Genomic DNA, 21,077 nt, shown 5'->3' with positions numbered 1-21,077 from the left:
TTTACTGAAAAGTTTGTTGATTTTTATCAACTGTCTCATCATCACAAACTTTATATATTTCCACAGTGATTGGGTGTTCACCCGCATGTTTCCCAGCTTTTAACTTTTGTATTGCATGTTTCACTTCTTTGTTTATGATGTAAGCTGTTACAATTTCTCATTCTGGTTATTTAATGTTTTGTCAATGTAAAAAAATGTTTGTGGTATTGGTCTGATTTTTTCAGAGCACTCAGCATTTTTATAACACATTAATTATTCAAAGCACATCTCCAAGACACTTCACTTGCAGTTGGGAGTACTCAGTGTCACATCTCTGGGTAGGCTGCTCTTTCCAAGATCCTTTTCCAGTCTCCCATGTGCAACCACCTTTAAGTGGCAAGCTGCAAGCCCTTGCCTCCACTTCTCTTTCGGGTGGGATCCCACAATCCAAATGAAGTATGATTTATTTTGCCAACAGATATACAGGACTTAGAGAAGTGGATAGGCTCCTTATCCAGGCCATTGTTTTACCTTTCTGCCAGGTTTCTTTAACAACTCCTTTTGATCTAACTATGTATTCAGCCAGAGTAATATCCCACAGATACACTGAGGAGAAAATGGTTACGCACCATCTCATAACTGTTGTTCTTTGAGATGTGTTGTCCATGTCCATTCCAATCAGGTGTGTGTGCGCCGCCTGCATGACAACCGAAAGGTTTTCCCCTAGCAGTATGCACAGAGTTGGCCTGGGCGCCCCGTGGAGTTGCACCTTTATGGCGCTAATATAGGGCCCTGCCACCCCCTCAGTTCCTTCTTGCCAGCTACTCCAACAGAGGGGTAGGATGGCGGATATTAGAATGGACATGAAGAACACATCTCAAAGAACAACAGTTATGAGAAGGTAAGTAACCGTTTTTATTTCTTCGAGTGCTTGTTCATGTCAATTCCAAATCAGGTGACTTCCAAGCCTGAGATCCAGAGGCAAGGTCAGAGTTCAGATGTCCACTGACTGGAGCACTGCTCTACCAAAGGCCACGTCGTCTCTGACCTGCTAGGTGCTAATGTAACACGACGTAAAGGTATGTATTGAGGACCATATCGCTGCTCTGCATATTTCCTGGGTGGGAACCTGCTCCAGGAATGCTGCTGAAAAAGCTTGCACCCTGGTAGAGTGCACTGTGAGCAAAGGGGTCAGAGAAGATCCCAGGCCGGGACCGGTTGTCAGATTTATGGATACAGCCTGTTGAGACCTTTCTGGAAATGGCTGACCAGAGGGCTGGCAAAGACCGAGCAGCCCTCTGAACCTGGATGGAAGGCAGAAATGGTGGCAAAATGAACCCTTACTGATGACATGGACAGCTCCTGCTGCTTAAGATGGAGAAGGTAGTCCAATGTAAGTGGTATAGATGCAAGCATCAGAGACGAGCAGCGTTCCGCCAACCAGATTGAAAATCTCTTCAATTTGGCAAGATAGGTAGCCCTGGCAGAGGGTTTCCCACTGTCAAGGAGTACTTGTCTGACTGGGTCCGAGCAGGAGAGCTCCAGTGGGTTCAGCCATGCAGCTTCTACCCTGTTGAGGTGCAGTGACTCGAGTTTCGAGTGCTGGAGACAGCCATGATCCTGAGTTATTAAGTCCAGGAAGAGCAGCAAGGTGACTGGGGCTTCCATGGACATTTTGAGTAGATATGTTCACCTGTGTTGGTGGGGCCAGGCTGGATCTATCAATATCACTGAAGCATCTTTCCTCCATTTCTTGAGGAGAACCTTGTGAATGAGAGGGATAAGTGGGAATGTGTATAGGAGATGGCTTTCCCACAGGAGGAGGAACGCGTCTGCAATGAAGCCCGGGCTGTAATTCAGGAAGGAGCAGAACTGCTGGCACTTCCTGTTGCATCACATGGGGAACAGATCAATCTGGGGAAAGGCCCACCATTGGAAGATGGAGTTCACAACGTTCAGGCATAGGGACCGCTTGTGGCTGTGGAATGAATGACCTGCTGAGATGGTCCACCATCTCATTCTGTACTCCTGGGAGATACAATGCTTGCAGGCTTATTGAATGACCTACACAAAACCCTGATAGCATGAGGGCTTCATGGCACAGGGGAGAAGAGCATGCACCCCCCCGTTTGTTGATATAAAACATTGCTGAGGTGTTGTCTGTCATAACTGATACACAACTCTCTGCCAAGTTGGCTCAGAAAGTCTGACATGCTAAACACACAGCTCTCAGCTCTCTGATGTTGATGTGGAGAGCAAGCTCCACCTGCGACCAGAAGCCTTGTGTCCTAAGGTCTCCCATGTGCGTACCCCAGCCAAGTCTGACGCGTCTGTCACCAGCGAGAGGGATGGCTGAGGATTTGTGAAGGAGACTCCCATGCACACTACCTGCGGGTCGGGCCACCACCAGAGGGAGTCGAGGACCAAGGGAGGGAGAGTCACAACCTTGTCCACACTGTCCCAAACTGGCTCGTACACCGAGGCTAGCCACGATTGGAGCAGCTGGAGCCTGAGCCTGAGGTGTTGCACCACATAGGTACAAGCGGCCATGTGTCCAATAAGTTTCAGGCAATTCCTTACTGTGGTGGTGGGGAACTGCCTGAGATCTCGAATGATGTCCCCCAGGGCCTGGAACCTCGATTCCGGGAAGTATGCCCTGGCCTGTAGTGAGTCCAGTATCACCCCTATAAATTCTATCCACTGAACCGGGGACAGCATTGATGTCCCCACATTCAAGAGAAGGCCCAGTGTGTCAAACATCGTTCTTATGAAGTTGACTTGTGCCTCCACTTGAGACCTGGAGCAGCCCTTGATCAGCCAGTCGTCGAGGTATGGAAACACCTGTAACTATCACTTGTGCAGAAAGGTGACCACAACTGCCATACACTTAGTAAATACTTGTGGCACTGCTGAGAGGCTGAATGGGAGGACTGTGAACTGGTAATGGCTGTGGCTGACCACAAACCTGAGGCACCTTCTGTGGGACAGTGTGATTGCTATATGAAAGTACGCGTCCTTCAAGTCTAGGGTGGCATTCCGGTCCCCTGGATCCAAGGAAGGGATGATGGAGGCCAAAGAGACCATGCGGAACTTGAGTTTCTTCATGAACTTCTTGTGCTCTCGCAGGCCTAGGATGGGTCTGAGCCTGCCTTTGGCTTTTGGCATTAAGAAATGCCAGGAATAGAAGCCCTGGCCCTTCTGCTCCTGAGGAACCTCTTCCCTGCCCCTAGCGATAGAAGCAAATGCACCTCCTGTATGAGGAGCTGCTCGTGAAACAAGTCCCTGAAGTGGGACAAGGATAGGGAGTGGAAGGGCAGGGAGGAAAGAGAACTGGAATGAATATCCCCTCTCTATCCTGCACAGCACCTAACCGTCTGATGTGATACAGGCCCACGCAGGGTAGAAAGGACAGACGGAACGAAAAGGTAAGATGGGATGAAACCTGTCTTTGCACTGGTGCGCCATCCTCATGCGCACTTTCTAAAGGCCTGGTTTTGGCCTGGGAGGATTTAGACTGAGGGACGAGGTGTCTTTCTAGAATTTCTGTTCCTCCTGTGTGAAACCCTCTTGCCTATTCTGAGGCTGTTAAAAAATGCCTCCGCTAGTTGGCAGGGGTGTGAAGGCCAGGGGACTTTAGGGTGGCTCTAGAGTCCTTGAGGCTGTGCAGGCGGGAATCAGTCTTTTCAGAAAATAAAGTCTGATCCTGGATGGTCTGCTGGATCTCATACGGGAGGCCAGAGACCTGCAGCTAGGAACTCCTCCTCATGGCTACCCCAGTCGCCATGGTGCATGGAGCCATATCTGCTGCATCCAAAGCTGCTTGCAGAGACGCCCGGGAAATTAGTTTGCCCTCCTCTACTAGCGCAGAAAACTCTGTGAGAGAGTCCGGAGACAGGAGTTCAGTAAACTTTGTCACGGCTCCACATGTATTAAAGTTATATCTGCTGACCACCGCCTGATGGTTAGCAATGCAGAGCTGCAACCCTCCTGTCAAGTAAATCTTTTCTCCCAAAAAGGTCCAACTTTTTGGCCTCTCCACTTTTTGGGGAGGACCCCTGGTAGCACTGACACTCGTGCTGGTTGGCCACGTCCACTACCAGGGAGTCCATGGGGGATGCGTATACAGGTGTTCATACCCCCTTAAGGGGACAAAGTATCTCCGCTCAGACCTTTTCATGGTGAGATGCAATGAGGATGGGGTCTACCACAGTATGTCAGTGGCTTCACTAATGGTTTTGATCATCATCAGCAAAATATGGGATGGCCCAGGAGGGGAAAGGATACTGACCATCGGGCCAGTCTCCTCCACTACCTCCTCTGTTTTAATATAGAAGTTCTGAGCCACCCATCTCAGCAGCAGCTGTAAGACCTTGACGTCGTCCAGGGTTGGGGCAGTTGATGTGCCAGCCACCGCCTCATCAGGGGAGGAGGAAGATGAGAGGCTGACCAGCACAGGAGCCTGTTCTCTGTCCTCGGCCCCTCTGGGGTCCCGAAGACCAAGGACCTCTGGTGCCGCAGTCGGTGCCTTAGTTGGCGCTACCTCCATCAACACTGGTATGCAGGTCAGCCGGGTCACCATCAAAATCTCCAGTACCAATGGTGAGGGCAGTGGCCTGAAAGACCTCGAGACCACCAATGCTGATCTTGAACCATGGCTCTCCCCTTGGCTTTGATGATAGGTCCCGGGCATCCAGAATGGCCACTGAGGAGCTTGTCACTGGCCCAGTCACGTTCCCAGATAGAGGTGGCAATCTTGGAGGGAGCAGGACCTACTGCTCCTACTGGAGTGTGATGGCTATGCTTCCGACTCTGAGGTCTCCAGCTGGGATGACCACGGACGAGTGGAGCCCATTGGTGCCACAAACTGGGTGACGGGACCAGCTTCTCCATGAGGGTGGCTGGTGCCAGGGGGCTATGCACTGGGGATGGTGCATGCATCACTATCATCACCGGCTTGCCCAGGGATTGCAGTTGGCCCCAAAACGGTGCTGGCAACCTCTCCCACCGTAAGTGCCAGAAGGTCTGATGCAGCCTCGAATGCCTCTGGCATTGAGGGGAGCTGCAGGTCTTCCTGGAGGTGGGCCAACAAGCGATGAGGGTCCGGACCCAACTGGACCCCTGCTGGGGCAGGAGTCGACGTGACCTGTGGCAGCTGGGCATCTGATGGAGGATTACTGACCACCTGGTCCTTAGATCTGGTCGGGGAAAGGCCTCTGTCTGACCTCCCACCAGGGATTGAGAGTGGTGCCTAATAGCAGTCTGGGTCCTAGAGTGGTGCCTAGGGTATCTAGAGAGGTCCTTCCTTGGCACCGGCTCACACACTGAGAGTGCCGGTGCACTGCGTACCGAGGAAGTGATGCTTAGAGCTGACTCCTCCACGCTGGGTTCTGACTGAGCCTGAAGTGCTGCCTCCATAAGTAAAATATGGAGGCGCTGATCTCTGTCCTTTAGGATCCTAGGGTGGAACCCTCTGCAGATCTTACAACGTTCTCTAAGATGACCCTCACTGAGACACTTCAAACAGTAAGTGTGCGGGTTACTTCTGGGCATAGACCTGCCACAGTCTGTACATGCCTTAAAGCCCAGAGACCGATGCATGTCCCAGTGCCAGGAGAACGTTGGGGGACGGTGGCGGGGAGGAAGCCCTCTAAAGGAAACTTATGAAGCTATTTACACTAACTATACTACTACAGTGAAACCTCACTATAACGTGATGTTTGGGGTCCAAAAAATTCCATCACGATAAATGTGGGGTATAGCCGCCTAGTGCCCCAAGTGCCTCGTGCCCAGCAGGGGAGAGAAGCCATGCCCCTGTGCCTGCCGGGGACAGAACTCTGAGACTGCGGGCTCCCCTTTAAGGCCTAATACCAGTGGTCCCCAATGCCACGGCGCCCACCGGGACATTGATGTGCTCCCGCCTAGTGACCAGCAGGGGAGAGAAGCCACAGCCCCATGCCTGCCTGGGACAGAGAACTCCAGAGCTGCGGGTGCCAGTGCTCTCTGTCCCCAGCAGGCGCAGGGCCACGGCTTCTCTCTAGCTTCAAGAGGAGTCGCGGCCCCGTGCCTGCCAGGGACAGAGAACTCCAGGGCTGCGGGCGCCGGTGCTCTCTGTCCCCAGTAGGTGTGGGGAGTTCCAGCTAGCTGTCACAGGCGGTAAGAAGGAACTGAGGGGGTGGCGGGTTGGCAGGGCCTTATATTGAGCGCCATGACGGCGCGACTCCAGGGAGCACCCAAGCCGACCCTATGGATACTGTTAGGGGAAAATCTTCCGTCTGTCATGCACGCGGCACGCACACACATGATTGGAATTGACATGAACAAGCACCCAAAGAGATATTTATAACAATTTATAATACAAATATTTTTCAGTTTTCCACCCTCAGTGCTTCTGAAAATCCAGTACCCTATCCCTGAAAATGGGCACAGAGAAAATGAGGAATACACAATACCTCCAACTCTTGAGCTAATAGAGTAACTGGAGAGGACAAAAGCCCACCATTGCTATGTGGACCATTCATTACACAGAGATAAGACAAACACAGTCAGTGGGTTTCACAGCTATTTGCTGACAGCAGAAAAATGTAGAAACTTGAAAATCCTGAGGTAGATTCAAGATTCTGAAATGGATTGTTTCTAGTGGTTATTTATCCTTCTACACTTCAGCCCAGCCTCTGTGTCTCTGTTCATAACCACTCTCTCCAGCCCCCAGATTCCCCACACACTCTCTATCCACCCCAACTTTTGTGCCCTACCCTCTCAACTCCTACACACCCCCATGACTCCTGCACCCTTCTGCTCGTATCCCCATGGACCCTCTGCAAGTCCCTCCATCCCTCCTTATATACATCCTTCTCCTATTAAATCTCACCCCCCAAAAATCCCCATTAGCCCCAGAAAACCCTTCCCTACTCCTCAAATATTCCCCCTCCTGTATTGAGACTCAGCACCCAGCTTCCACCATCAGTCCCAGTGGCCCCTCCCATAACCCCCCTTATATATTCCCCCTCTCACACTGAACCCCAACACCCCATCTAGCCCTTCTCCTCCAGAAGGGTGGGAGGTCCTGAGGCGGGGAGTCGTGTCCTACCGCTGGGTGAGTGGCCCTTTGGAAGGGTGACCAGGCCAAATCTGAATGAGCAGCACTGTGATCGTGGACCGGGTTACAATGCCCAGAGCAGGGAACTGGCTCCAGCCATGCAGGACAGGAGCTGCTGCTGCGTGGTCAGTTTTTCATTTTATGTTGTTTTTAAAGGTTCGTTTCCTTTCTGTGTGTTACTTTGCATTTGTGAAAAATGTGGGGCTTTACCAATCTGTATTTGTACCAGGATAGTTACCCCTTCGCCTCCATGCTGCCTGAATGCCAGTGCGGTTGGGTCTGCTTTGAGAGCCCTAGAGAGAAAGTCTCTCTGATCTCAGCTCCGGTGCCTGATGCAACAGTGTACTCTAATAGCCAGAAGGATAAATTGCAGGGAAAATCCTGCGCTTGCATCCCCAGGTTGAAGGATGACCACTACAGATGGAATCTTAGAAGAATGTTAACAGTCTCTAACGAATCTTCAGTAAGCACGTGCAAACTGCAATTTCCAGTAGCTTACAACTTAACCAAATTTGAGTGGATTTTCACAGGAACAGCAAAAGACACATCCTTCACATAAAAGCTGTTAAATTGCAAATCTGTGCTCCAAAGCATAAAGGCATGACGACTTCTTGAGGAAAAGGTTGTAAGAGTTATTTAACAACTTCTTTTTCCCTAATTTCATTCTCCAAAACAGCTAATTTGTTCTCAAAAACAAACAAACAAAAACAGTAGCCTAAGCTAGATTCCCAGCATGAAAATTTTCAGTCTGAATAGTTAAAGTCTGGCAAAGTTATAAGCAACTGAAAACAAGGTATTATAATGGAAAGTGCTAGACAACCGTACTTCCTGGTGATGCTACCAGCTCTGCCATATGCAATAATTACTATACAATATTTTAAAATACAGTAACTGTTTGTTGCATATGCAATATTATTGGTAGACTAAAATATTTTAAAGCCTTCAGACCAACAGCTTCACTGCATCCATTAATAAAAATAAGTTGCGTTTGAAAAATACTTCTCTGATGCACACATAGTCATAAAAAGAAACCACACACACACACACAAAAAAAACCCCAGAGTTTTGGCACTGTTTGGAATTAATAATTTCGGGTGGTAGTGTATTTTATTACCACTTATTATGTTTGATTGTATTTCACCATTCTGTAATGCATACATTACAGTAAAACGTATTGTTAATAAAAGTTCTGTAAACAGACATTTGCCGTACAATGGGCAGCACCAACACACAACCAGTTGGTGGTAATTATTAATAAATAATAATAATGCAGAGTCCTTGTGAATCTTTTACATACCTCTTAAAATCCAGTTTGATGCCTTTTTTAGTGTTCACAATCTCATTTAGCCATGTCTGCAATGTGTTGTCACTGTTAGTTTCAGGAGGATGAGCCATGATTGGTTCACCCTTTCCTTCTTCCTCACCACAAAAAAGAACATCTGCTTCTACCATATGAGCAGCACCTGTTCATTTAAAACATTAATATTGTGACATATCCAGATCCCCAACTTTTCAGATTTTGTGCACGTGTGTTATATATTACACACAAAACCTACATTAAAATAATATTATAAGGTTGCAAAGGGGATGGAGCATGCTCAGTTACTCTGTGAAGACACCGTATGCTCAGTCAGTCATGAACAGGAGCTATGAAAGGATGGAGCATACTTAGTCATTCTGTGGGTATGGCACATGTGCATTCTGGTCAGCGCTAGAGGGGATGGAACATACTCAGTGAAGATAGAATTTTAGATTCTAGATGCTAAACTTTAAGTCTCTACTAAACCTGTGTGAACTGCAGTTTTTCAAAGGCTTATAACTTTGTCAAATATGCATGGATTTTCCCCAGAAACAGAAAAGGCATCTCTCTCATAAGGCCATTCCCCTACCAAATTTCAAGCTCCTTCTACAAAGTATGGGTATGCCAGAGTTTCTCAAAGAAAAGGTTTCCAGATTTTTTTAATGTGGCCAAAATAATTTATCTTTCCGTAGCCCCATTCTCGTAACTGACTGAACCATCCTGGCTGACACTTTCCAAAACAATTCAGTCTGAGACAGATACCCAGCATGGAGAACTTCAGCCCAAATGTTAAAAACGGCAAAGTTATAAGAAATGGAAAACAGACTCTTATTAAAGAAAGTGTCTGGCAATCTTAAGAGGCAGTCCTACAAGCCCCACCTATAATCAGAGGTGAAAGTGAGCCAGTACGGTCCAGTACGCCGTGCCGGACTGCACTGGCTTCCGCGGCCGGGATTAAAAGGGCTCTGGGCTCCCCGCAGCAGCGGGGAGTGACGAGCCCTTTAAATCCCACCCGCAGCTCCGGTGGCCGGGCTAGGGCCGGGATTTAAAGGGCCCAGAGCTCCGCGGTGGCCAGAGAGCCAGGCCCTTTAATTTTCCCCTGAGCCCCGGGGGCTCCCAGCCACCTCTGCAGCTGGGAGCCCCAGATTGATTTGAAGGCCCTGGGGCTCCCAGCCACAGCCAGTACCCCAGGACCTTTAAATCTTGAGAGGCCCCGCTTCTTCCAGTTGAGGCCACACCTTTTCCAGATGAGGCCACACCCCCCAGGACTCCAGCAGTACCAGTAAATCCTGTAAATTACTTTCACTCCTGCCTATAATACATATATATATATGCATATATATTCATGCACATACATATATTTTAAGTTACTTAGATTTAAAAACTTGATACATAATATGCAACGTAACTTTACTTTCAGTAGGCAGCAGAGTAGCTGAGTTACCTATTTTCCTAATTCCTTCACAAATCAAATTAAATTCCACTGGAAACAAAATCTAATAATTTGAGGTAATTAAATCTTCATGAAAGAAAAAAAAACAAAAAAAATACAGTTCAGAGCTTCTAAGAAAGATTATCCAATATATTCACATTAAAATATTTTAAAGCTTTATTTTAAAAAGCAATTAATAGAAGAAGATGATCTGTTAATATAAGACCACAAATCCTTGGAACCTCAGACTGTTTTGGAAACATGGAGTCACCAGGTTTTGCAATGTAACTGATGAATACATCACAGTCATCACTATCAACTGAGACAGAAGACCAAGATCACCACTGTCACTCCAGAAACATGAATGAAGCCTATCGGCAGTTTTTGTATGCTCCAATATCTCAATGGGAATGACAGATTTTGGTGACATTTGGGGTAGTTATTTGCATCTGTGTATCATAGAATAGCTCACACAAGTTCAATTCAAGTGTGCAAAATCAAAATTCTTCAATCACTGTTCTTCATTGTTGGCAGATATCAAGTGAACTCAAGAGTGGATTCAATATTAAGACTGTGGAACTAGTCACATAACTACAGAAATGCCCCACTTTAGTCAGATCTTCTTTGGTATATATGTATCTGTCACCACAAAAGGAACATTGGATTTATTTAATCTAAATGCACTGTTCACATACGTAAGTGGAATTTTAAATAGTGGCTTATCTGCCAGCAATGAGGACTGACCAGTTTGCACTTTGAAAGTTCCATTCAAGGTCTATTAATAAGTGACATCTTAAACTTGATAGGGACAAAAACAGGGTGGTCGCTTAAGAGAGGACAACAGAGAGTAGTTGTTGATTTAGTGTGACAAAATAACTGGTTAGCAATTATTAAAAATTAAGCAGAAAAAAATCAGGTGAATAATTGTAGTCAACGACATCTTGAAAGGTACTATACTACTTCAGCTCATGACAAAGATAAAAGTTATTTTTGGATGCAGCATTCACCAGCTATTCACCTGCAAGACTGTTAAGTTTGTGCCTTCAACAGGAGTGAATACACCACTTACGAAGACAGCTTGGATGACGGAATGAACAAAACTATTAATTGTCACATCCATACTTGTGGTTTGTCAATATGGGCAACAGCACAACGAAGCTAACTTTTATGGTCACAACAGAGACACATTCTACATTTGATAGCCAAGTCTCAACATCCTTACAAATGCGGACGGCAGTTCAGTATGTGGGGTAACAATCTTGATAAAAGTTAAATCACTTGCAATTTGGCAGACGTGCTTCTTGGGGTGTAAAATTATCAAAGTACTCATTTAGGAGACAAATAAAGATTGTTTCCCCAAAAGAACCAAACTGAGTACGTGCTTTCCACAAATCTAAATGGAATTTAATTACATCTTAACTTTGGACTCTGCAACACTATATTTTATGTTATGTCACCAAACAAAACTTATAGCATCTTAAAAACAGTTCACATGAAAACAATGATATTGATAGATCCATTTTCCAAAATACGCATACAATACTTACTTTGTATTGCCTCTTTCATTTGTAATTTATTGTTTGCTGCATGATACCAGATAATTTCTGCTCCATCTCTGGTTTTAATCTGGTCAGTGTTCAGAAAATAATCCAGCACATTTTCACTCCAAGCTCCTACGTCAATAATATTTAAAGTAAGTACTACATACATGAAGAAAAATTTTAAATACTTGCTTACCATAGCAATAGGAAAAAGAAGAAAGACAGATAAGAGAATAAGCAGATGCCTTTCCAATCCTGCTCTAAAAAACACAATCCACACACTACATGAAGTCCAAATTCAACTTCTTCCTGGGGATTTAGTTTACTAGCAAAGAAAATAAGATAAAAACCTTCTCCTGGTCTTGGCTGTTCCTAAGGTTCCTCCCAAAAGACTACTCAGCCCTCACCTTTAATATTCTCTTTTCATGGTGTAATTTGCACTGCTCTTATAAACAGTGAGGTAGCATGTAATTTGCTAACTCTGCTCAATAAATCAGCAGGATTAGCAGCTATTAACAGACAGAGTGGGTGTGTGACAGATAGTATCCTGTAACATCTTGGACAAACCTTATTTAATTGAGTTTAACATCTGATAAACACAGATAACTCTTTTAAAATTAAGTTAAGGTTGCAGTCTCCCAGTCTGAGGGCATATTATCTTTCAAGAGTGTGAGTGAGTTTAGTTGCACTTCTCAAATAATGCACCACAACTATTTTCATTTTGTCACCTGGATATACCAGCCCACCATTTTCCTGATGTATATCTGCTATCAAAACTGCAACAAACAATGCTCATTTTAGAATTTGTTTCATACACATAGAGCCCTGCAAATCATGGATATCCATTTTATATGGACCAGTTTTGTGGATCAGATGCGGACACAAATATTGTATATAGAGCCCCGCAAATCTGTGGCTATCTGTCTCATATCCATGAACTATTTTTGCAGATACAAATTTTGTATCCATGCAGGGGTCTACATATATAGATTTTAGGTACTAAGTGTGATGATTTGCCAGCACACTAACTAATGGTTTTTTCACTAAACTATTCTAATATGATTGGGGGATGATGTCTGTGAAAATAACATGCTAACTTTGTCTAATGACACTTGGATAACTGGCTGTCTATTATAGGACTCTTAAGGAGGAAGCAGAGGTGACTGCCTCCATTCAGTGCATTCTGCCTCAAGCACAAATTCACAGAATCTTTGTGTGTGTCCTGTGTAAACAAGGTTGTAAAGCAGCACACCACCGTAGTATCAAAACATTCTAGATTTTCTGATCGCTAATAAAATTGGACTGGTACAGATGGGTCAGATAGTTTGGGTGCCTTGTTTAAGAACTGCAATCTTGATGCTGCAGTTCCTGAGTTTATATTTTCTTCAGATCTCAATATTTGTGCAAGGTAAGCCTTGCTCATACTGCTGAGTTACCTGCAACTTCACTTCACAGCCAGAAAAATTCAGTAAGAAAATTTCTTTAGCTAGTCATAGCATGGAAATAGGGTGGAAAGAAAACTTGGGGTGGGGGTGTTTTCCCCTTCTTGAGGTTGGCTGGAGCAGAGCTCATTAACATACACTCTTTAAAATCCTTAGAATAGCCCTATGGGGCTTGCCAGGAGCATCCCAACTCCTAAGAACTATAAGGAAAATGATCAGGAGCCCTCTCATACTCCAGGATCTATGCTCGGGTACTCCCACAGACAGGAGTGCCCTAGCAGCATTGGACTGCAGGCTTTTAGGTGGGTCTGAGGCGCGGAGTATCGAGGTCGGCTAGGGAGCGAAGGGGCAGCTGACGGTCCCCGGGACAAGACAACCTGTGAAAGACACATCAACTTTTCCGCCCCTCTAATACGGTCGCGGGTTTTTAACTCTGCCCCGCGGCCGACGTGACGCAAACGCGCTCAGATTCATGACGTCATATCACAAACGCCGCTAGCGTCACGAAGCAGAAATTCGAAGTTTATCTCCCTTCACTTATATGCTCCGCTTCCGGCGGGTTTTCCCCGACATTTAGTCTGGGGGTCGGTTTTCCAGTCAGCTGCTCTGCAACTTGCGTCCTACCAGCCAGGCGCCCGCACGCCATCGCCTAAAGCCAGCGCCCCTAGGCAGAGCCTCTTCCCCGCCTGCTGCCGCCAGGAGGCTCGGGAAGGGGTTTGGTTACTACCGCCCCCCAGAGCACGAGCGCTGAGGGGCTGGGCTCCGGGCCGGACGACACCTCAGCGAGTGGGGGCCGTGTGACGGGGCGCCTGGGAGGGCAGGTCCGGCGCAGGGCTGGGCTCAGACGATGCCTTTCAGCTGCACCACTCCCTCGCCCCACCCCCAGCTAGGCCTCGTCGCCCTGGGGCTGAGCCGATAAGGGGGTTGTTCACCGCAGCCCCCGATATTGCCGCCCGCCCAGCAGGAGGGCACCCGACTCTTACCGAGCTCCCCCTCCATGGTCGGGCGCAGGCGCCTGAGTCCTGCCGGCTTAGCCCCGCCTCCTGCGGCCGGGACTCGATTCAGCCTGAGACTCAGGGCGCAAGGATCCAGGATCATCGCGGCACCAGCGAACAACGGTTGCTCCTGTAAAGCTGCGCGGCACTTCTGACTGTCTTCCCGGGTGGGGAGCCCTGGAGCGGCTGCGGAGGGATTTGTTTTACTCCGCCTTCCACGCTCTCACTGGCACAACTAAGGTGAATGCCCTCAGTAACAGAGCGGTGTGAAGAGCCATGGGCATTGTTAGATTAGGGAGTTTTAACACCTTTACAAAACATGTAAACAGAAGTAAAACAATTATAGCGAACGCTGTAGTGTAAAGAAACATGCAGTAATGTAATCAAAGCTCTGTGTAAGGTGTGAGCCTAGATGTTTTAAAGAGACTTGTTTCTGGTGCAGTTCTTAAAAGGAGTAAAATTGACAACTTATCAAACAATATTCAAGAAATTGGACAGGTGTATTGTTTTGTGGAAATGTTATTTTAATGATCGAATAAATAGTAACCAAAGCATTTATTTGTGTTGTCTGTTTTGTTGGGTACATAATTGATGCATTATTTTTTCTGTAACTTCCTAATTTTGTTGGAACCATTCCTTGAGTTTTTGAACAATTTTTCTTTTGCCACTGAGAGGCCTTCAGTAGTAGAACTGCTAATAGTAGATAAGAGTAATTAATTTCTTTGAATGGGACCATTTCCACAAGGAAGCCCCTGGAGCATGTAATAAATAGCCAACCATTTGTAAAATTTGATTATAAATTGAACCCTAGTAGGCAGACTGGATATGTCCATCCAATGAATAAAACCACCTCTTTCTCAGTTTCGCCAATATTTATCCCCATTCAATCTATGTTTTTTAACCTGACTTGCGTGAGGTAGTATTGAAACACTATGTTAAAGAAATGTTCTTTCATCATGCAGGAGATGAGGTTGCTGGTCCTCTTTTCCAAATAAAAACTCATTCCTCTAGGGTACCTTTCTATCCAAATCCTATTCTGACCATGTCATAGATGAACATTTCTTTGTTAGGAAAGTTGTCTGCAAAGACAAATTAGGCAGCAGTCATTCAGTGCTCATTCAGTTCACACAGGTACTTTAGCAATTCTTGTGATCCATACTGATAAACCATCCTCAGTTCTTTCTCTACTACACAGTCCCATGGAGACTAAATTCTGAAGCAGAGGGAACGGAGGGCAGGTAGTGGAGCACCCATAGGAACACATAACTCAAAAAAACTCATTACAGTACAAGGTAAGTAACCTCTCTTCATTTGAGTAGTATCCATGTGGGTGCTTCACTTGATGTGATGCTGATGCAGAACCCTTTGACTGAGGTGGGAACTTTGGAAACTGGTCTAGAACTTTACAGACTGAAAAGGTAGCATGGATTGGGGGCAGAAGCTCCTTGCAAATGGGGGGGGTGGGAGGGCAGTGAGGGGAGGTATGAGATTTGGCTGTGTGTGGTGCAGCCAGTTCCTGGAGATTCGTACCTGCTCCTGGGCCTGTTCCAGCCCATCCAGGTCTTGCTTCTGAGCCTGGGCTCCCTGGCTGGATCCCAGTCACTCCAGCCCCCACTATTTCCATTGCAGGCACTCTTAACATCTGCTTTAGAGACATGCACCAAGGCATAGTGCCTTGAGGAGATGTGAACAAAGGCCCACGTAGCAGCTTTGCAGATTTCCACAACAGGAACATCATTCAGTAAGGCAGAGTTCCCCAAGGTGTGAAGGGCAGAAGGGTTTCTTTTTAGGTGGCTCAGATGCTGTATGGTAGGTGGAGAAAAAAACAGTTGCTTGCTTGGGGCAGAGTGGAGGCAACACATGGACCTAGGGAGCTGGGGTCTCTGCTTCCCAGGAGCTGGGTAAGGAGCCTACACCAGCACCCATGGCACACTCCAGTTTTAGTCAGGGGTATTTTTAGTAAAAGTCCTGGACAGGTCACAGGTCATGAATTTTTCTTTACTGCCCATGATTTTTACTAAAAATACCCCTAACTAAAACTTAGCCTTAATCATGAGCTCCCACTCTGAATAGGAATCATAATTGCCTAACCTGCAGTGTGCCATGGTGTGACGATGCGGTTCTGGCGGGACCCAACTGAGAGTGCCAATTCAGGACCAATTGCTCAAACAGGGCAGTCACAGCCCAAGGCTGGGGTTTTTCCACCTCTAAGGCAAACCAAACCAGCCAAACAAAATGACTTCGGTTTCACCCCACTGGCCAATCACAAGTCACACAAGCAATTTCCTTAGACACTCCAGTCTCCCAGTATCACCACCAGTGCCACCCATCCTGGGGATGAATTGTGTTGAGTATGAATTATGGCGTATTGTGCTGTCTGTGGCATGGCTACACTTGCAGTTGCAGCGCTGGTGAGGGGTTACAGCGCTGCAACTTAGCAGGTGTCTACACTTAAAAGCTCAGCCAGCACTGCACTCCCTGTTTGCAGCGCTGGTGTACACCGTGTCCTGCTTCCGGTTGGGGAGTCCAGCGCTGCAACAGGTGTGGACACTCACCAGCGTTTTTATTGGCCTCCAGGGTATAAGGACTTATCCCAGCATTCCTTTTCAGGCTCTCTGGTTCACCGCTTAGCACTCCACTTCCCTGGGCTCAGGTGATCCATCTTATTAATGCCCTGGGAATTTTAAAAAATCCACTTCCTTTTGCTTAGCGAGGCGTGGAGTGCTATCAATCATCAAATCAGCAACAATGCCTCCACCCCCCAAAGGTTCCCCAGCATGGAGCACTGCCGAGCTGGCTGGATCTACTTGTGTATGGGGAGAAGAAACAGTCCAGTCCAGCTGCGCTCCAGCCGTGAGAAATTATGATATCTACGGCCAGATATCACAGTCAATTGCAAGACAGGGGCTATGACGGAGATGCATTCAGTGTAGGGTTAAGGTGAAAGAGCTGAGAGTCCTACAGCAAAGCCCGTGATGGAAACCCGTCGCTCTGGTGCTGCCCCACTACTGCCGGTTTACCAAGGAGCTGGATGCGATACTGGGATGTAACCCACTGCCAATCCTGATCATATCGGACACAGGCCCACTGCCAATCCTAGGATCACAGCCTGGAGACCAGGGTGGAAGGGAGAACCGAGCTGTGTGGCAACGGTTGGAGAGAATACAGAGGCTGATGTTGCTTGCAGACTGCAGTCAGATCTGTTTTTAACACAAGAAGAAGCAAGCCAGTCGTGGGAGCTACTTATGAGGAACAAACACAGGATTCCATTCCAGGTAAGGAAGTTTTATTACAAGGATGCAACTGTTTAGTGTTGTTTCCTGTTGCGAAACCCCCTGCCTTAACCCCCCTGGCCAGCAGGTAGTGAAAAAGCCAGGCAGGCACCCAGCCCGACTCTCCCCCCCCGCCCGAGCTGCGTGTTCAAGAATGCTTTTTTCCCCAGCACCTGGTTCTGCCTTAAGCCCCCTGGCCAGCAGGTATTGAAAAAGCCAGGCAGGACCCAGCCTGACCCCACCCCCCACCGAGCCGCTGTGCAATGGCTTTTTTTTCCCAGCACCTGGTCTGCCTTAACCCCCCTGGCCAGCAGGTAATTGAAAAACCAGGCAGGCACCCAGCCCGACCCCCTCCCCCCCGAGCCGCGCGTGTTTCAAGATGGCTTTTTTCCCCCAGCACCTGGTCTGCCTTAACCCCCCTGGCCAGCAGGTTAATGAAAAAGCCAGGCAGGCACCAGCCCGACCCCCCCCCCCCGAGCCACGTGTGCAAGATGGCTTTTTTCCCAGCACCTGGTCTGCTTAACCCCCTGGCCAGCAGGTACTGAAAAAGCCAGGCAGGCACCCAGCCTGACCCCACCCCCCCAGCCAGTGTGCAAGATGGCTTTTTTTTTTTTCCAAGCACCTGATCTTTGCTTTCCCCAAACCCCATGGTTTCCCAAACTTCCTTTCCCAGGAGTGCTGCATGTGTTATTTCCAGCAGCAGAACCAATCAGCAACCCTTTTTCCCCTGTGATCGGCGTGTGTTTAACTCACCATTGTATTTCTATTCTATCTTTGGAGCGTCCAGCAAGTGGTATGGTCACACTGTGGTTTTTGAATGATGCTACAAATACTCTTACAAACAATGGTTCCTCTGTATTAACATTTTATCTCTGTTTTTTTTAAGAGACCTTGAGTCCCGCTGGTGCAAGACAACATTCTGAGAGGTTAAGAAACTTACGAAAGAAACCTAGGAAATCGAAGGAACAGCTTGTGAAAGCCGTCATTAACATGTATTCCACAGAACAGAAAAAAGATACATGATTGGAGGGAAAGACGTAGCTCTTAAAAAGGATCAGGAGCAAGACAGCCAAGATCGGATGCTAAGCCTCATTGGAACGCAACACAGAGCTCATGCAGACAATGGTAGACATGGAGGCAGACCACTACCGTGGATGCCTCAGCCCATCCCAAAACTCAGCACATTGTGCTCCAATGTTTCCTCAAAACACCCTTCTCCAGATCCTGGTGCTTACCACCACCAACTGCCCCCAACACCAGTACGTTCACCTCACAGCCCTGATAACTATGACCCTTACCCAATGCACTCAACACCATCTCATGCAGCATTTTAATCCCCAAGTGCAGCAGCAGGCAGTGCCCCAAGTGCAGCAGCAGGCAGTGCAGAGCCCTCAAGGAAGACATATTTCAAACCTGTGAGATGTAATGCTCATCACCGTACCCCCCTTCCTGTTTATGTACTGTATTTTAATAAAGGATTTCTTGTCTTTTTATTCACTGTTTATTATTACAGAAACTGTAACATCTACTACAAGTAAAAAATAGGAACTGCAAATCAATGAAACGCACTGCAGGTAAACTGTGTAAGCATGCTCTTAACTGCAGTGTGAAGGACCAACATTATTACTGTTGGCTTTTGAGCCTCAAAGTGGCTCCTTTAAGGCATCCCTTATCCTTGAAGCACTTGCTGGGCCTCATCTTAGTCGCCCTGCTCTCGGCTGTTCAAATTCAGCCTCCAGGCGTGAACTAGGAGTCCATTCTTCAATGAAGGTTTTCACCCTTCCCTTCACAAAATAATTATGGACGGATACAGTACGCAGTTATAATCGCTGGGATGCGGTTTCCCCACATCTAGCTTCCGTACAGACTAACTCCATTCTCCCCTTTAAACGCCAAAACACAACTCCACGTCATTCTGCACGGCTCAGCCTGTTAGTTGAACGGCCTGCTTGTCAAGCTTCCCTGCTGTACGGTTTCATGAGCCAAGGCATTAACGGGTTAAGGCAGGTCTCCAGAATCCAATGGGCCATTTCGATCGTTCACACACTGTATCTTCGGTCTGGGAAAAAAATCCCTGCCTGCAGCTTCCTGAACAGGCCACTGTTCCGAAAGATGCGTGCATCATGCACCTTTTCCTGGCCAATCCGGTGTAAATGTCAGTGAAAGCCCACGGTGATCACAACAGCGCCTGGAGAAAAAAAAGAAACCCATTGAAGAAAAATACCCCCCCCTTCGATTAATGTAACTCGGATGCCAGTGGGTGGGTGCCAGAATAGGAATATTGCGTACCCATCTTATTGCCCCTTCCACAGTTTAGGGAAACCATTTGTGCAAGCCATCATCATGTCCTGCACAATTCCCCAGACTCACGGTTCTTCTGAACAGGATGCGATTAATGGCCCTGCAAAATTGCATCAGCATGTATTCACACGGTCGACTTCCCACTCCCAACCGGTTTGCGACCGGATCTGTAAGCGTCTGGAGTAGCCAGCTTCCAGACTGCAATAGCAACCACTTCTCCCACTGACCAAGGGGCAGCTCTCAGTCTCGTGTCCTTGCGCTGGCAGGGTTGGGGCGAGCTCAGCACACAGTCCATGAAGTGGCTTTTCTCATCCTAAAGTTGCTGCAGCAACTGCTTGTCATTCCCAGACCTTGCAGACATGTGATCCACCACTCCAGTGCTTGTTTCCCGAGCCAAAGGCGGCGTTCATTGCTGCAGAGCACGTCCGTTACTGCCCCAAGCAAATTTACTGTCAGGTGCATCAGGCCGCATCATTTCATCATTCTGAGCTCTCACTGTGCACTTTTTGAGGCATTAGGAATAGCTCCACTGGCCAGACGTTGGATGTGTGGCAACATTCATCACAATGTTCCTCAGCTGCTCGGGCTCCATTTCTCCCTCTGAAATCAACACGACAGACTCACAATTGCACCAAATGGCTGAAAAGGGAAGCGAGCCACCACGGGTGGTTGAAACAGGAAGCGGAGACCCGCACCCTCCGTCCTTCCCAACAACCCACGCGACAAAATGTACGAGGTGCTCTGTGGGATAGGCTGCCCACAAATGCACCAACTCACAACAGCGCTGAACTGCTGCAGTGTGGACACCACAGCAGCGCTGGTCCGCTGTCAGTGTGGGACACACTGCAGCAGCTGGCAGTACACAAGCTTGTACGAGCACAGCCTGTAACTACCAGGCGCTGCAAAACTGCCAGTGTAGCCTCAGCCTGTATTTCAAACTTGTGCTTGTGTTACTGGGGAATGATCCCAGACAAGTTGTGTCAGCTTTGTTTAGCCTGCTTGATGGTCCATTAAAGGACCATCAGCTTACACAATTGACCATTGAGAGGAGGCGGATACGCCTTGTGACTCAGCAGGTGTGCAGAAACTGGCCCATGTGAGTGCAGACTCCATTTTGCCTGTAACTTTCCACCCAGTAGGAATGAAACTACTAACCACCACCACGGAACTCCCTCAGATCAGTTGGATGTCAGTTGATGTAAGGTTTACCCCCCGTGGGATGCGAGTGAGCCACATCAGGCATCCACTCTTTAGCGGTGCCGTGATCCACTGTGTTAACGGCTGTAGATGTCCCTGGACCACGATAGTCCGAGACCATCAAAACGTCTCATGAGATCCGTGCCTAACACAATAGAATCTACCCACAATCTATGCTGTTTGCCCAATATTAGAATCCTAGAAGGTTTATTCATACAAAGGAAAGATAGAGATGCAGACCTAGAATTTGTTAAATGGAATCAATTACATAGCAGTATAGGGAAGTTCTTAGATTCAGGCTCGTAAGGCAGTGATGGTTGAGTAAAAAACCTGCCACAGTTCAAATAAGTCTCTGAACACTCCCCAGCTGGGATGGGTCAATTCAGTCCTTTGTGCAGAGCTTCAGTTTGACAACAGTCCCTCCAGACGGTAAGCAAGCAGGATTGAAGACACACCGGACTGGAGACCGATGAAGAACCTCCGCTCTTATATACTTTCCAGGTTTAAGACACTCCTTTTGTT

General features: G+C 47.4%; 1 protein-coding gene across 3 annotated transcripts in view; it reads right to left on the bottom strand.

Moving 5' to 3' along the window:
* Positions 1 to 13,963, bottom strand: part of FAM151B (family with sequence similarity 151 member B) — an 88,351-nt gene extending 74,388 nt beyond the window's left edge. For all 3 annotated transcript variants that reach the window (XM_032769582.2, XM_032769578.2, XM_032769579.2), the window contains exons 1-3: positions 13,774 to 13,963; positions 11,355 to 11,480; positions 8,373 to 8,538 (exon numbers count right to left, since the gene is read on the bottom strand). In XM_032769582.2, coding sequence (XP_032625473.1) covers positions 8,373 to 8,538; positions 11,355 to 11,480; positions 13,774 to 13,888 — 407 coding nt within the window. In that variant the 5' untranslated portion in view covers positions 13,889 to 13,963. The remainder of the gene's footprint in view (positions 1 to 8,372; positions 8,539 to 11,354; positions 11,481 to 13,773) is intronic.
* Positions 13,964 to 21,077: the final 7,114 nt, after the last annotated feature.

This window comes from Chelonoidis abingdonii, chromosome 6 (genome assembly GCF_003597395.2).
Source record: "Chelonoidis abingdonii isolate Lonesome George chromosome 6, CheloAbing_2.0, whole genome shotgun sequence".
In the NCBI taxonomy this organism is placed as follows: domain Eukaryota; kingdom Metazoa; phylum Chordata; order Testudines; family Testudinidae; genus Chelonoidis; species Chelonoidis abingdonii.
The sequence above is the reverse complement of the archived record's forward strand: the minus strand, read 5'-3'. Positions and strand labels throughout refer to the sequence as shown.